At 40.6% G+C, this 12,284-nt stretch overlaps 1 protein-coding gene across 2 annotated transcripts in view; it reads left to right on the forward strand.

The window, feature by feature from the left end:
* The window catches only part of SYTL5 (synaptotagmin like 5), a 102,645-nt gene that overhangs the window by 77,632 nt on the left and 12,729 nt on the right, over nucleotides 1-12,284 (forward strand). The window contains exons 9-13 of one of the 2 annotated variants that reach the window (XM_077765253.1): nucleotides 1,653-1,745; nucleotides 2,338-2,403; nucleotides 5,719-5,897; nucleotides 7,718-7,817; nucleotides 9,383-9,544. In XM_077765253.1, coding sequence (XP_077621379.1) covers nucleotides 1,653-1,745; nucleotides 2,338-2,403; nucleotides 5,719-5,897; nucleotides 7,718-7,817; nucleotides 9,383-9,544 — 600 coding nt within the window. The remainder of the gene's footprint in view (nucleotides 1-1,652; nucleotides 1,746-2,337; nucleotides 2,404-5,718; nucleotides 5,898-7,717; nucleotides 7,818-9,382; nucleotides 9,545-12,284) is intronic. The other variant, XM_077765259.1, reaches the window with a different exon arrangement.

A 12,284-nucleotide genomic window follows, 5' to 3' on the forward strand; every position in this document is an offset into this window, starting at 1 on the left:
AGACAGAATCGGAAGCAAGCTCCAGGCTCTGAGCTGTCAGCACAGAGCCTGGTGCAAGGCTTGAACCCATGGTCTGTGAGATCATGACCTGAGCTGAAGTTGGACACTTAACCAACTGAGCCACCCAGGTGCCCCTAGCATCTGACTCTTGATTTCAGCTCTGGTCATGATCTCATAGTTTGTGAGGTCAAACCCCTCATTGGGCTCTGCAAGGACAGCACATGGAGTGGGTGTGGGATTCGGTCTCTCCCTCTCTCTGCCCCTCCCCTGCTTATGTGCACCCACGCACTCTCGCTTTTGCGCGTGCTCTCTCTCTCAAAATAAAAAAAAATTAAAAATAACCCAAAAAGAATATTCATAGCAAATTTGTTAATAATAGAAAAAACTCTAGAAACAATCCAAATATTTAGCAACAGAAAATGGATAAAGTGTAGGATATGATACCCTTGACTAATAAATAAAAATGAACAAATGTTAACAGTATGCAACGATTTGGGTGACTCTTAAAAGACTATAATGTCGAGACAAAGAGGCAAAGCACAAAATAGCCTGTTACATTTAATTCCATTTTCAAACAATTCAGAAACAGGGAAAACAATATATTATTTAGGAATGAATGCTTAGGTGGTAGAAGTATAAAGAAAAGCAAGGATGTGATTACCGTAAGAGTTAAGATATTATTTTAAAGATGGGAGAAAGGGGTTTGTGATATGGACAGAGCACAAAGGGGGCTTCTACTCAGTCACTAAATATTATTATATCATACATTTATGTTTGTACTTTTTTACATGTGTCAGATTTTAGAATTATTTTTTACTTTAAAGGGCAGAATTATATACATAAAATAATCTCAATTTCTAACACCATGGTTAAAGGAAATTTTTATGTATGACTATTCAGATTCATGTGTGCACAATTTTATACAATTTTTCACATAAACAAGGAGCTATGGAATAGAACATATAAAATATTAGTTTGACCTGGGGTGAGAGGAGACAGAGGAGAGAACCAAAAATGAAAGGTGTTTATTTAAAAAAAAAAAAAAGTATGCATGATATGGTCCATTTATGTGTGGTTGCATATGTAGGCATGTGTGTGTACATATCATAAAACTATTGAAATTTGATCATTAAGATATTAGTGGGAGTCTGAGTTTAACTTAAATTTATCTATATTGTTTGAAAATTTTTACTGTAAAAATGCATTGCTTGATTGACCAAAGGAAAAAGCCACTTTATCATGTAGGAGAAGAAAAGCAGAATCCGGAATTTTGGACAAAAATCCAGTATCTAAAATAGTTTAATTCTGTTGGAGAGATTTTTAAGATCTCTTTCCCTATCTTGACAGTATACACACATGTGTAAACCCAATTTTTTTTTAGGTAAATAATTTAAGTACGTTGCCCAAAGCTTAGAGATCAGGGAGGTAGAAATTGAACACCCAGCTCTCTGTGANCACCACTAGGAAGGAGACCCCAATCCTCTGATGAAATAATTCATGTTGAATGGATAGCAAAAGAGAAAAACTCAGAATAAGGTGATTTACAGATATTTGTATTAAAACTTTCAGGTATTTAAAAAAAAGTGGTTTTGGAAGTGAAAACTCTTTCTAGGAAAGAAGTAAACTAAAGCACTGATTTTCTCCTTCCTTAGGACTCCTTGGAAGAGACTGGGGAAGGAATTAATGACTTAAGGTCCTCACGGTTTTCTGCAAACACCCACAGTCTAGCAAGTGGCCTTTCAACCGTAAGCAGTTATCTAGCCTGTGACTGGAAGTTTCTTCTTTCTCTTGTTGATTTTCTGCACTTTTTTCAAAGGAGATAGGAGCGTTCTTAGGAATATGTGTGATAGTGAGTTAGAAGTCATTATAATCACCTACTTGCCTTTTGCCCATGGAGAACTTTTTGGTCTAATTTTGCATGGGCTTTTCCTTCCATGGTCGTCACCCAGTTCACGTCTTCACTCCCCAGTTCAGACTCTGATCACCTCAAGCCTACACGCTGTTGTAGCTCTCTGCTGAGACATTTACGTTCCTCTCCCCAGTCTCTCAACTTCCCAACTGTCCACCATGCTGCCGCTAGTCGTTTTCCTAAAATACATACCCACTCAGGTTTCTCTCCTACTCAGACACTGTCCATAGCTTTTCACTGCCTGTAGAATATAGTCCCTTCTTACTTTCACGTTCAAGGCTTTGCTTGAGAAGTAGGCTTTAGGAGCCCCTGTGTCCTTATATCCAACTATGTGTATGTGCCTGTAGGTCTTTTGCTCTGCTTCTCTGATTTCTGTCTGTTGCTCTAATACTCTTTTTCCTTTTGACCTTTGGGCGACTTTCTTAAAGAATTCTCAAGCGGTCTCTGACAGGAAGTGGACCTACCTGAATGTCCCTGATGCTGACTCTGACACTGTGAGTTTTCAGTCTTTCCTTTTCCTTCTTTCCAACCATACCTCCCAAATTTCACGATACAGGAAATCTGATTAGGTGGGCACATTTTCCAGCATTTATCTTTTTGGGACTTGTGTGCAGTTAACGAGAGTTAATTAAAGGATAGGCAACGTTATCAGAATCCAAGCAGTCCAAGGAAAGAAAATGTCATTAAATATTGGAATCTGAGTGCCCGTCAAAAGACACATGGTTCAAAATGATTTACCATTAATGAAACCGTTTTAAAATAAATATCTCTATTTTTTTAATTTTTTAATTAATGTTTTTTATTTATTTTTGAGAGAGAGACAGCATGAGCAGGGGAGGGTCAGAGAGGGAGGGAGACATGGAATCTGAAACAGGCTCCAGGCTCTGAGCTGTCAGCACACAGCCCGACGTGGGGCTCGAACCCACAAACCGTGAGATCATGACCTGAGCCAAAGTTGGAAGCTTAACTGAGCCACCCAGGCACCCCATTAATATCTCTGTTTTAAATCACATAAACTTGGTTAAGAGCATACAGTTTGGTTAGTAGCAAAATTGCCTTAATTTCTCCCAGGCTCCAGCATTTGTGGGTTCCTAAATTTTCTTCTATCTATAGGGTCCCTCTGCTTACTGAGGACCTTCTTGAAAATGTGACTACTGAGGGAAGTGATATAGGCACAACTTAGTGGGGAGGCATGGTAGGGAGGTCCTCAGACTAAAAATCTGGACATCTTGCTTCATGTCTTGGCACTGCCAATAATTTCTGTAGGCCAGAGTTTCGTCTTATGTAACAGGGAGTAGAGGCTTATTCTTGAAGCCCTGGAAAGTCAAAGCATAGTCCATGGACCAGCAACATCGCATCACCCGGAGCAGAGACTCTAACACTTTGTCAGTTCACAGAGCCCCTAGTGATTCTTTGATCCCACTCCTGAGCCGAAAATAACACCTGACCAACCTATTTATCAAGTCGCGAGTGATGTGAAATGTTGGGATCTGGGAGTGAACAGCCAAGAAAGAATTATTGAGATGTCTCTGGTGGAAAAAGGTGATTTTGGGAAAAGCAGGGGGACAGGACCCGTGGGCAGAAAGAGCTGCACTGGGATTGTGAGGAGTGACTGGTTATATACTTTCAAATTGGGAGGGGGTGAGGGAGAGTGTAGGCCTCTAAGGAATTTGGAAGCAGGATTTTCAGGACCATGAGGGACTAGCTGCTGTTGAGATAAGATCATTTACTAATGTCTAGTAAAACCTTAGTCATGAGACCCTTCAGACGTGTACCAGGGGGCCATACTCTTAGAGGATGCTTGCTAACATATATCGTGCATGGGGAGGGGGAGCGGTGGCTAGAGATAAAGGAACTTTCCAAAGGGATTTTTATGTTAGAGACTTACAGGGTCCTGGAGGTCAGGCTAATGTCAAGCTAAGGTTGCCTTTTGCCTCTAGCAAAGTATTAACATCAAGGCGGTTGAGTTCCTGGAGGAAAGTCACCCTGCCTGTCTCAGATTTCTCAATGGGCTGGAATTTTTTCTGTATTTCTTTTGCCTTTGTTCTCCACATCAGGTTGAACAACTTAATAAGCACAGTTATCCTAACAACTTAGTAGACAGGCAACAATAATACACACAAATTGAATGAAAAATATTTTTCTTCCATTCTTCAGTAGCCCTTATTCCTTACTAGTGGGATGTGGGTGCCTGTTGGGCACTTAGCAACTTGTCAAATCTTGGAATCTGATTGGACAGCACCACTTTTATTTCCTGCTCCACATTGATTTTTATGCAGCACTTGCTTTTTTTTTTTTTTTTCTTTTCACAGCAACTATCAAAAACTCAGCTTCACACCGATAGGACTTAACTGAAAAGACTATATTGTGATTTAATGTTGACATCGTGAACTACTGTTAATAGTTTGCACAGTGTCTGATAGATGTCGCTGTGTTTCCCTTGAGAATTTAAAATATCCTGTGCTGCCCCTGTGCGTGTGCTGCGGTATTCTGGGAGGCCTCAGTACACATTCTGGAAGCTGCGGGCCTAGGCGTTTGTTAGGAAAGCACTCTCAGTCCCCACTGGAGACTACCTGGATCCAAATCATCATTTGACCAAGATTCCCTAGGTGATTCGTGTGCGATTAAAGTTTGAAAAGCACTGCTCAAAGCCACCTGTTATTAGGAACATTTTTTTGCTCTAGGAATGGGAAAGACAAATTAGATCACTCACTGGATCTCTTGAAATTGTAATTTCTAAGTAATTATCGAATTCTTAAGCCCTAGATTTAAGCCTAGAAGAGATACTAGCCATGCACATCCTATTCTTCAATGCGTCTCTGCTCTGAGCAACTAGAGGAACGTAAGGACTTTTGTTACGCATACTTGCAAAAGTGGGAAGTCTGGGCTCTCTTTGTACTTACTCGAATCCTTCCCAGTAGCTCACAGAGAAGGCTTTTGAAAGTATTGGGTCACTCATGAAAGCCTTCCAAGTGGTCCCTTGTGACCCGTCATGTTTTCAAGATACAGTTTGGGCACTAAAGGATAATTTTGTTACATTTAATTTAAATATGTCTCTTGTCATTTATTCATCCTGGCAGATTTGGAGTGTTTTGCTTTTGCAGTTTATTTTATTTGTTGGTTGGTGTGTTAGTTTATTGTTTACTGTTCGATTTCATGGGTTGTTATTTGTTAGAGGTTTACAAAGTTCTGGTCTCCTACTACCCATGTGACGACGACAACTGCTCAGGGAATTCCCAGCAGCCGAGGGTATATGATGTTTTTCTGGCATGCCCTTGTCAGAGCTGCAGTTTCGGCTTCCCAGAGACTGACGGGATGCTCTCTGCGGGTATCAGAGAGAAAAACGCGTGCCTCCTGCTAGCATGGAATATATGAGCTTTTCTTTATCCTGATAGATGCATTCTAGACCTTGAAGTAGGCTGACCTTGAGTCTACCAGTGAGAAAGGTGAAAGCCACATGAATCGGGAGAGGATGTGGGATTGGCAATGCCTCAGTGACCCTGTATTCATTAGAAGTGAATAAACAAAGACTGTCCGTTACCTAGAAAGGAAATGTTTCTCTTCTCAGCAAGGCTCCTGCCTTCCTTTCTAATGCTTCTTAAATCTTCTTGTCCCTTCCCAGGCTTGGATTTTATACAGTACCAGAAAAAAAAAAAAACCAAACAAGCAAAACAAGTGATTTTTGCTTTCTTCTCTCGCCCTACACTTTCCGGCTCATTATAACGAATAAGAATTGTAATTGAATGAAGGGGGTGGCTTCTGTGAAGAGAAAATGAAATTAACACCTCTCTTCATCTTGTTTATTCCAGACCAGCCTTAACAGCATGATGAGTGTTTACAGTGAAACAGGAGACTATGGCAACGTGAAGGTCAGTGGTGAAATCCTTCTTCACATCAGCTACTGCTACAAAACTGGCGGGCTCTACATTTTTGTCAAGAACTGCAGAAATCTGGCCATAGGAGATGAAAAGAAACAGAGGACAGATGCGTAAGCACATAGTGTATTCCTCAGACTATTTCAGTCACCGCTTCCTTTGTCAGTATGTGTGTTTTTGTTTCAGAAGACTCTTAGCATTCCTCCTGATTCAGAGCCTTTTCAGAAGATTGTCCCTTTCCTGCTGCGCTACACTAAGTAGTCTCTTAAGTGTATGTATAATGATTTTGTCTGTGATTATCTGAGGTTTTAAAAAGCCGCGAGTCACCGTGGTTCAGGACTGACATGTTTGTAGTTTACACAGAGGCAGCGTTTTGAGATAGAGGCTGGCTGACACATGGGCACACCCCAGGATGTATGAGCGTCCTGTTCTGGGAAACCCTCCAGAGAAAATCACCAAGCCGTTAACCCAATTGAATAACTCAAAAGGACAATTTTGAGGCTCTCAGGATTGCAGGTATCAGCTGGGAGGCAGATGGGGACCATGACACATTGGAAGGGAACTGGATGAAAGATATGTCAGGGCTTCCCAAGATCGTTGCCAGGTTTGCTGATTTACTACGAGGACTCCCAGGACTCCACACGTAGTCATAACCAGCAAGGAAAAAAGGCATGTGCGGCGAAGGTCTAAGGAATCCCGGCTTGAACCTCCAGGTGTCCTCTCCCGCTGGAGTTACTTACACAGGATGTGCTTAATGTTTCCAGAAACAAGTTGTGGCAGCACACGTACAATGCTGTCCACCCAGGAAGCTCACTTAGAGACTCGACTGGTCACATACCAAAATTCCAGTCTCCCGGAAGGAAAGCAGGTGCTCTGCATAAGCCATATTATTTTTACAAATAGTTTAGTCACAGTGAGCCCCTTTCTCTATTCTGGAAGTGATGAGAATCCTCCCGGAATCCAAGTTTCTAGATGCCAGCCAACTGCTAACCTTGTAAGCAAGCATTTCTAAGGACAGCAAAATGAGGCCAGCTGTGTTACTCCTTTCTTTCATAATAGGTGACCTAGATCCAATAAACAACTCAAGCTGTTTCCAAGTGTCTTAAGATAGACCAATGAGTGGATTCTGAGACTAGTTTGGTCCACCTACTTCCTCAGTTAACTGTGAGACGGCTTTCGGACCAAAACAGTCATTTAGAGTAGCATGGAAAGAAGTCATCTAGACGTGCTTCACGATCTCGTACATTGCAGTCTTGTACGTCTTGTACATCTCTATGTCTGCCTTGACCTGGATGCCGCCACTCCAAGAGACTCCTGGGATATAGCTCAACACAAGGTGTTGTGTAGAGTTGTTATTGTGACATCAGGGTGTTATTTCTATTTGTTCTTTTTCATCATTTTCCTTCATTTACCCATTACCGTTGATTCCACTCATCTTAAGTCCTGACATCTGAATGGAGAGGAACACAACCCTCTGGTGTTTTGTGAGACCATCGATCCTATGAAGAGATAACATTTATTGAGTAGTATAATATGTCAGCTCCCTGTATGTATCAACCTGTTTAATTCATGGAATGCTGTAAGTTACTGTTACTATCCCAGTTTTACAGATGCAGAAACTGAGCTATAGAGAGGCTAAGTAATTTCTTGAGTTTCCCAAAACCAGTGAGGCACAGAGTGATTGAGACCTAGTTGGGTCGACTCCAGAGCCCCCACTCTTTATCATTATGCTATGCTATTTTTCTCTTATTGAAGGCCCAGAGTTATAGTTTAAGGTATCCTGCTGTGTAAACTATATTCTCTTTGGTTTTCTCATGTTTGCTGGACTCTTCCCTTCACCTCTTTTATTCACTGAAGCCCCTGACTATTCCTGAAAAGAGTAAGGCAGAGTCCATGTTTCCCAATAATTACTTTCATGTTTTATCATTTACAGTTATGTCAAGTCATATCTTCTTCCTGACAAGTCCAGAAACAATAAACGCAAGACCAAGATCAGAACAGGCACCAATCCAGAATTCAATGAGACACTAAAGGTAAGTACGTGCTCTCTCCTATTAACTCAGGTGATATTGTTCACACCCCCATTGGTTTACAGGCAACTATGGAGGATTTGCATGTCCAGGCTTAACTATCTTTTAGAAAAGTAGAATGTGAATAAATTAGTGTAATACCCTTGGCTTTCCTAACAGTTCTTGGAAAAGAACAACTGTAAACCACTCTTACTCTGCTTTTTTCTCTGCTGCTGCTAAAGTTAAACCTTAGGTAAATATGATCCAGTGAAGTTACATTTGAGCTGGTGCATCTTGTCAAAAAGATGCAGCCTTGGGAAAACTTTTTTTTCCCCTAGTTCCCCTTAAAAGGAATTTGTCACAGTTTTGACATGAACTCAGGAAGTCACTTCGTACACACTCATTGTTATGCTAGCACAGCATGAATATGTACTGTTTCTTGTTAGCTTTCAGAATTTGGCTACATTTAGGCCTGTGGGTAATGAACAGTGGAGATGCAAGGTTGGATTTGAGGAACCCCAGAGAATGTGGCCTAGATAAGACACGACCCAGGTCCCAATCCTAGAGACATTACTCTTCCCCATGGGCTTTTACGTAAGCCTCACCCTGGGCCAATCTAGCCTGGTAGGGAGGAGCTGGGGAGACTGGAATGTAGAAGTTATTGCTAGTTGCAGGGAAATTTATGGACCTTGTAACCAGAGTGATGGATTCAGCGTCCACCATAGCAGGAGATTGGTGAATAGGAATACCCATCAGTGGGGTCATGTTTGGAAGCAAGAGCCAGTATGACGATAGATCACCATGAGAATGAATGAACATAGGCAGGGGTGAATCCGGTGGCTAGAACAGGATAGCAAAGATGAGCACAAGCAGAATAGATAGAGTGACGTGGCAGATTCAGGAAGCAGGGAGCCAAGGTCAATCATGTCAGGAACAGCAAGGACAGGTAAAGATGCAAATCCAGTATCAAGAAGCGGTCTGAAATGTGTCCCAGGTGGCAGTTGCAAGCCGGAGGCTTGAGGGTGTGTAGGCATGTGTCAGTGGATAATGTTCTGCTGGAAAAAGAAAATCTACCCCAGCAATATTTTCTTTCTGCTCAATATACACATCTGTCTATTTACTCCTGCACTTATGCTACACTTTTTGGAGTATGGTGTTGGCAAGTTTCTCACTGACCACACTTGTCTGGATTTGGGGGTTCTCATTATGAATAAGAGAAGTTGGGAGACTTGATATATCAAAACCTAAGCTTACAGAGTAGATGTTGAAAGCAATGATTAGCAAATGAAAACCAAGTAAAACTGGAAAGGGGACAAGCTTCATCCCGTACGAATATATTTGAAGTTTATTGACCTTGTGATTCATACTTTGCCAAAACATCTTTCAGGGCTAGGTCTGACACACAATGAGTTTCTGGAATAGGATCCCAGTTGTGGCATAAACAAAGAAAAAGAAGGTGTTTTTTGTGTTTGTTTTGTTCATACTACTCATGCATGTGATCTGAAAGATGGTGGAAATACGTTTCAGCCTGTTGTAGAATTGGGCAGAGCCCTCCATGCGGGGTATGATGTTGTCCGTCTCACTTGCAGTATACCATCAGCCACACCCAGCTGGAAACCAGAACGCTGCAGCTCTCAGTCTGGCATTATGACCGATTTGGACGTAACAGCTTCCTTGGGGAGGTGGAGATTCCTTTTGACTCATGGAATTTTGAAAATCCAAGTGACGAATGGTTTGTGCTTCAGCCCAAGGTAGGAAATGCTTCCAGATTAATTAAACGGTCATGTAACGAGACAAGTTATGAACAAAATTGATGTCATAGGCCTAAAGAATCTGAAGGCTTTTAATATTCAAGGGATCCTCTGAACAGATTAGCGCAGCTGATTTTGGAATAATATAATAATGTAAATCTGGCCCTTGGAACGCCTTCTTTAATATATACTGTATAATGCAAGTCACATAGTTGTGTACGTTATTAACTTGTCTTGCTGAAAATTTATTCATCATTTGAAGGTCTCCATGGATAAGCAAGTGGAATGCATTATGTGATCCTACCACAAATAGAAACTATTCAATTTCACAGAGGCAAAAACAGATCCATAGAGCCATTCAGTATCAAAGCATTCTCTCTATTCCCGATACTCCATGTTTCAGACCTAAGCAGGAGTGATCTTGCCTTGGCTCACATAAGGAGGTGACCAGTAGCTAATGTATCTGGTTTTCTACAGTCCTACTTTTGAGATTCATAACCAAGGTCTTGAGTTGTATTTGGAAAAACAATCTTAAAGCTGATCCTAGAAATTAAATGCAATATAGCATGTTCTGAACTAGACCAACAGTACCTTGGTTTCACTCTATGCAATTGCAGTCTCTCTATATTTACAGTAATTTTTTAAGTCAAAAGTGATATTTAAAAAGTCACATTTATGTAACCAAAGATTGTTCTTTACGTACAGAGAGGCAAAAAGAACATGATGGTAAAGATAGTAGACTCAAATCAGACTTTCTGGGTTTAGTCCTAGCTTCGTGACTGTGTGACCTTGGACAAATTACTTAACTTCCCAGGCTTTGGTATTCTCATTTGTGATATAATTGGACATATCTTACTGGGATGTTGTGAGGCTCTAAGAAGCCCTCTATATGATGCTCACAGTACTGTGTCAGGCGTATTTTAAGCTCTCAGTCAATGCTAGGTAGTATTTATGTTACATCAGAGTCCCTATGTTGCAATGACAGTGGTGTGACCCCAGCTCACACCACTCAAAAATTAAAGGAAATTATTGGCCAGTGATTACCGAGCATCTCTTGATCCAGATATTCAAATCTCATCAAGGCCCTGGACGCTCTTGATCTCTCTTCTATGTGTTGGCTTCATTTTTTAGACTTCGTGCAGTTGGCTCCCTTCACTGGCTCCAGTGTGCTTGTGTTGGGTACGACACCTGCAAGCCTCTCATGCTTGCACCACACTGTCCAGGAGAGGAAAGGTTTCCAACCAGTGCCCTGGGCCTGATTGATCTAATTCCATCATTTTGCCCACCTAAGCTAATTGCTGTGGCCAGCCAGGGAGGGGAGATACATTGGCTGACTTAAGACAATCAGAACATACTCTGGTCCTGAAGGTGGTATTTCCCCAAAAGAAATCTAAAGGAATGTTGAGTGGTTGCTAGACAGCAAAACACGCATCGATCATCATCAATAACAGCACTGTTCACAGCTAAAGGTACAGCAGACATTGTGAGGTAAGTGCCATTATTTCCATGTTATATGAGGAGGTTGAGGCTCAGAAGTTATATACAACTTTCTGGTGGAGTTTCATAATTGGGGACCTTAAACTTGGTATAAATAATTCGTGGGAACTCTTTGGGAAGTATATTTGGGCTGTGGATAAAATGGATAATATAATAAAAGTCCTTAAAATAACTACAAGCCCACAACTAACGTAAATATGATAAAGATAGGAAGTGCAATATTGACAAGAAATAAGTCCACGATAGAATTACCATTCTCCTGACATGAACTACAGGAAATATTTGGTCATTACAACACTAAGTCTCTTGGAATTGAATGACAAGCCTTAGCATAAAGGATAGCACTTCATCTGACTTAAAAGTCTCCTATCACTTGCTTCCTTTTGTGAGTAATGGGTGAGCACCATAGATTTTTTTCTTAATGAAGCATTATTCAATTTATCATTGTACAAATATTTTCACTAACATGCCTGAAAAGTAGTTATACAATATCAAGTCTTCTCTCAGAATAAAATAAGGATTTGACTGGCAAACCAAAAATAAAAAAATAAAAATAAAAAGAAAGGAAACATACACACTAAAAGATGCCATTACTAATAAATGTAGACCTCATGAACTTGTGAATTTAAACTACTAAACTTGAATTTACTTGTCACTCTTTGGTAATATATGTTTTATTGAAGGAATTATAATTTGCAACCTCAGAGGAAAAAGCAGTGATACTAAATTTATAAGGTTTGTTGTATGATTAGGAAATGCTATGCCTTCAGGGTCACCTGGGTGGTTCTTGATTTTGGCTCAGGTCATGATCTTACAATTTGTGAGATTGAGCCCCGCACTGGGCTCCCCACTGACAGTGCAGAGCCTGCTTGGGATTCTCTCTCTGTTTCCCTGCCTTTCTGCCCCTCCCCTGCTCACTCTCTCTCTCAAAAGGAAAAAGAAAAAAAGTCTATGCCTTGAGAAATTTCAAATTATCATTGTATTATCACAAAATAACATACAAACTAACATGCACAGCATTTTTATATTGTTTTAATTTTAATTTCTGTATAGTTAACATACACTGTTACATTGGTTTCCACTGTACAATATAGTGATTCAACACTTCCATACACCCCAGGGGAGCACCATAGACTCTTAAGTTAGAAAATGTCCCAGACATTATATGATGCATGACATGGATGAAGGACAATAACGTTCATTTCAATACACAAAATTTCCTGTCATAAATTTAACGTTAAAG

This window comes from Crocuta crocuta, unplaced genomic scaffold, assembly GCF_008692635.1.
Source record: "Crocuta crocuta isolate KB4526 unplaced genomic scaffold, BGI_CrCroc_1.0 scaffold301, whole genome shotgun sequence".
Classification (NCBI taxonomy): Eukaryota; Metazoa; Chordata; class Mammalia; order Carnivora; family Hyaenidae; genus Crocuta; species Crocuta crocuta.